Below are 4399 nucleotides of genomic sequence, written 5' to 3'. Positions count from 1 at the left end.
ACACCCCTTCAAGTAAAGTGTTACCGAACTTTTTGTTGTTGCTTAAAAATTAACTGTTCACATATACTGCATCCCAAGGTTGTGTCCCATCTACAGCTGCCTGCCACCTTCCTTTGTGGTTATACAGTAAATTACTCCATTAATTAAACCATGTTGACACTTCTCAAAGCCACTTCTTTTATGAAGAACTTCTCACTTCTCTCTATTGGAGTATGTTTTACAAGAAAATACTATTTCAGATTTCTGCTTTGAAATTTCACATTGTGTTCAATGTGTTTTTTGTAATTGACTGTGAAATTTACTAGCAATTTCTAGGTAAAAAGGGTTTGTACAATTGTTTCAGTGTGTTTGTAGTGGTTATTTCAAAGTAAATCAGTGCTATGTATTTTACACATTATTTATAAGTATCTACGTTTGTGTAAAGTGCAATTCTGAGTCTCAATTGTCAAACTTACAGGCTTTACAAAAGCATATCTGTTATTAGTCAGTTGATTTTAAACACACACGACAATTAAATGAATAAATTAAGTCTTTATTTTACATAAAATAGGGTTTCTCTTCATAAAAAATTGCATATACACAAGTTTGTATAAAAACACACAAGTGCACACTTTGATACAAAAGTTATTCATCCAGTACAAAAATGTTGTCACATATCTAGCACAAAATATACAGGTTGCCTGAGGGCTTCCTAGTGTAACGTTAGTGTATCCCCTAACAGACGCCGTATATGGGACCTGATACTATTTTTCCTCATGCGTTTAACTACAACTGGTTACCTCGTTATTTGTACAACATGGAAGGGACGAACTGGCTCATTCAGTTGCATTCACACATTATTGCATCAACAGGGCAAATGTTGAATGTGGGATGACAAGACACAAGTCAGCAGAAAAGACTTCCTCATACGCCTCAAGTCCTGTGCAGTTCTAACATTTGGAAACTTGAGAGTGTTGCATCTGTGTGCATTGCTGGACAATGCCGTCTGTGTGTCCAGTGCTCAATCAATGAACTCAAGTCCTTTATAAGCACCAGAAGGCAGCGTATCACCGACCTGGACCGATCCCTTCAGCACCAATCTTTAGTAGAGAGTGAAGCACCTGTAATAGAATAAAACAGCTATGAGTCACAGGCATATACAAACATTACTGCAATTCAGTCCATTCGGGTAAAAGAGTATTCTGAACCCTCTGAGGATAATGTTATGTTGTTATAATAAAGTGTTAGAGAGTAAAATAGCTTTTTTTAACTGGGGGCCACTTAGTTATGGGCCCCTGGGTCTGTAAAAGTGGAGAACGCTTAAAAACTGCCCCTACCTGATTCATATCTGTCGAACCATGTGGTGAAGTCCAGCAGCTCTTGCTCCTCAGAGCTGAGATGCTCGTAGCTGCCCTCATCAGAGGAATAAGCTGAATGAGGAGACTCCGAGCCCGCCGAGTACGCGTTGGAGACCGACGGAGACGGGACGCCGCACTGCAACACGGCAGACACGGCGTCGTGCTCGTCCAGCAGCTGCTGAAGCGCTCGGATGTACTCCACCGCCGAGCGCAGCGTCTCCACTTTGCTCATCTTCTTGTTCGCCGCTCCGTTGGGCACATGCTGGCGCAGCGTCTGGAAGCCCATGTTCACCTGCTTGACGCGGTTTCTTTCGCGCTCGTTGCGTCTGGCCACCGCCATGGGCTGCTGCTGAGGGATGGTATAGCCGAGTCCGTTGAAGGTCAGTCTCCTCTTGCACCTGAGCAGCTCTGGGCTGCTCGAGCGCTGTCTCTTCAGCACTTTACACTCCCTGTCCTGCTTCGCTTGAGGTACGAGGGTCTCCGAAAAAGGCTGGTAAAACACATGTTGAGTCATTTGCGTCGTAGCGATGACAGCTGCCTCCATGTCGCGGGAAATAAATAGATAAATAGATGGGGAGTTTGCGAGTAATGCGCCGCTCTCGTGCCTTTCGCGTGGCTCGCAAGAAGCGATTCACCTGTTCAGCGAATGATTTGAGGGTAAAGCAACTTGCTCTCCCTTTTCTACACGTGCGCCACACCTCCACCCCCTTTTGGGCAGCACGCTCCCAAAGGAAGACCCGCCCCTGCATGAATCCCCTGCTCGGGGTTCGCGCGCCGGGCGCGTGGCTTTGACAAACTCAAAGGACCTATTCTGTGCGCTCACTGCGCCACGCGTATGAGGCGCTGCCTATGTCTGTGAAATCATGCTCACCCGGCGCACACGTATGTTCCGCGTTATGGAACGTAAAACTCAAGGTGTTGACCATTGATATAAAAAAAAACGATGGAGTGACTTTTTGGAAGTTCGTGTTACTATAACTCACCTGTTGTCAGTCTGTCAGTCTGCGGGGTGCTTTGGATAACCTGCTAAATAGACGTGGGTTCAAAACAGCAAAATCACAAAACAAGACTGACATGCCAAAGTGACAAAAGCTACCATGTTACAAACATGTTTTTTCAAGTCAAGTCAAATCTGCTTTATTGTCAATTCTTCCACATGTACAGCACATACACACAGAGTGTGTATGTGCACACATTTTTCTTTTCTTTCTGAATATAGAAGAAGAATTTCAGTATACTATAGCCTGCTGTGTATTTTGAAATTGCCATCTGATACCATGACTGTTACTGCCACAGTTTTGTTAGGGGTATTAGGCAAACAAGTAAATGAAAGTTTTGAATGCATATGTAACTTTCACCTTCTGGAATGCATATATGGATTAAAAATAACTCTTTTAAGACGTTTTTGATCAATTAGATTGTGTTAATCGATAATTTCATATATAATCATGTCTAAATGCCATGGCTAAATGTGGCTAAATGTCTCCACAAGAATATCAAAACCTGTGTGGATCATTCGATTTAATGTTTTCTTAATAAAAATGAAACAATGCAGAACGGTTTGTCTGAGGGTTCTGTTTAGGGATATAAATCATTAGCGCAATATAAACACAACAATGGTCAGTCAATGGAAAGTCTCTACAATGTATTTGTGTGTGTCAGTGTGTGTGCTCCTAACCTAAGACTGCTGCAAGTGAACTGTCATTAGTATATAGTAAAGCACTATCAACAAGATCAACTGATAATGCCAGCTTGCTATGTACTTTATAATGAAGCAAAAATCTGAAAACTCTTCAATGAGGCTTTTAAATACTTTTTAATAAGTTTGTGAGTAAAAAAATAAATAAATACAACACAATAAAAAATATCTGGCAACCCTTTATTTTGATGGTCCCTTTTAGACATTCGGGTGACTATAAGTAACTACAAGTCATTAGAGTAGTTAGTAGCCTGTCTGCTTAATGTCTGCTATTTATATTTTTGATATTTAATATCTGTGATTTTTATGGTCCCTCAACAGACATTCTACTGAATAAACTTGCATGTACATATCAACTTATTAACCATAACCTAACAGTCTTATACTCTGAGTTAGATGATGTGTAGTTGCAAAGTTACTTATAGTCAACAGAAATGTCTAAAGGGAACCATACAAGTAAAGTGTAATCAAATAATTTACACTTTAAACTTTACATTTGATATGCTTTGTTAGAATATTTATATGTTGAGGTAAACATGTAGGCCTGCTTTTTTACTTTTTAGCTAATTCAAAGCATATAGGCAGACAGAAAGATACTTTGGTAAATCCAATGCTACTTTTGTATCTGGATACGTTTATTGAACAATTCATTACATGTTCAAGCCTGGACTCCACAGCAGCAACATTTACCCTCCACAAACAGTGAAATTATGAAACGTAAATGTATAAAGATCACCCCCTAGCGGCGACAATATGTTTCTACAAGACAACATATCCACTGAACAATTTCTTACCGAGAGGAGACTACAGAAAACCTGTGTATGTTCCCCAAAATAATGTTAGATTCCTCCATTTCATGCTAAATCAAGAAATATACATTTTATGTAATAACGTGATGGGAACATTACAATGCTATTGTCTGTGTAAGTTGGTATTTTAATTAAAGGGGTCATATGATGCGATTTGAAGTTTTCCTTTCTCTTTGGAGTGTTACAAGCTGATTGTGCATAGATAAGATCCCTGAAGTTGCAAAGACTAAAGTCTCAAAACCAAAGAGATATTCTTTATCAAAGTTAAGACTCTGCCACGCCCCCCTAAAACGGCTCGTTCTAACACGCCCCCACATATCTACCTCACTATGTGGAAATATCTGCATAATGCCGCCCAAATGTGCACGCAAAGAAAGAAGGCGTGGTTACAGTAACCGCAGTTAGTGTTGAAGCAGCCATGTCAGGGAGACGCTGTGTGTTTCTAGGCGAAAGCAAAAGCACTTTATTTGGCCTTCCGAAAGTAGATGCATTTAGAAATCTTTAAGATTACTTACAACAGAACAGCAATGCATTTTATGGATGACCGTTTCATG

The 4399-nt window shown here is 40.4% G+C and overlaps 1 protein-coding gene across 1 annotated transcript; it reads right to left on the bottom strand.

Annotated features, from left to right (window-relative positions):
- Window positions 1–843: 843 nt before the first annotated feature.
- On the bottom strand, window positions 844–2079 carry LOC107596434 (achaete-scute homolog 1b-like). The gene is made up of 2 exons (XM_016287175.1): window positions 1317–2079; window positions 844–1100 (listed from the first exon to the last, which is right to left on the bottom strand). Exons 1-2 carry the CDS (start codon window positions 1879–1881, stop codon window positions 1069–1071), a joined length of 597 nt encoding a protein of 198 aa, XP_016142661.1. The 5' UTR covers window positions 1882–2079; the 3' UTR covers window positions 844–1068.
- Window positions 2080–4399: the final 2320 nt, after the last annotated feature.

The sequence above is a fragment of the Sinocyclocheilus grahami genome, unplaced genomic scaffold (assembly GCF_001515645.1).
Source record: "Sinocyclocheilus grahami isolate Dianchi unplaced genomic scaffold, SAMN03320097.WGS_v1.1 scaffold219.1, whole genome shotgun sequence".
Lineage (NCBI taxonomy): Eukaryota > Metazoa > Chordata > Actinopteri > Cypriniformes > Cyprinidae > Sinocyclocheilus > Sinocyclocheilus grahami.
Note: the sequence above shows the minus strand (reverse complement) of the source record. Positions and strands in the feature narration are given on the sequence as shown.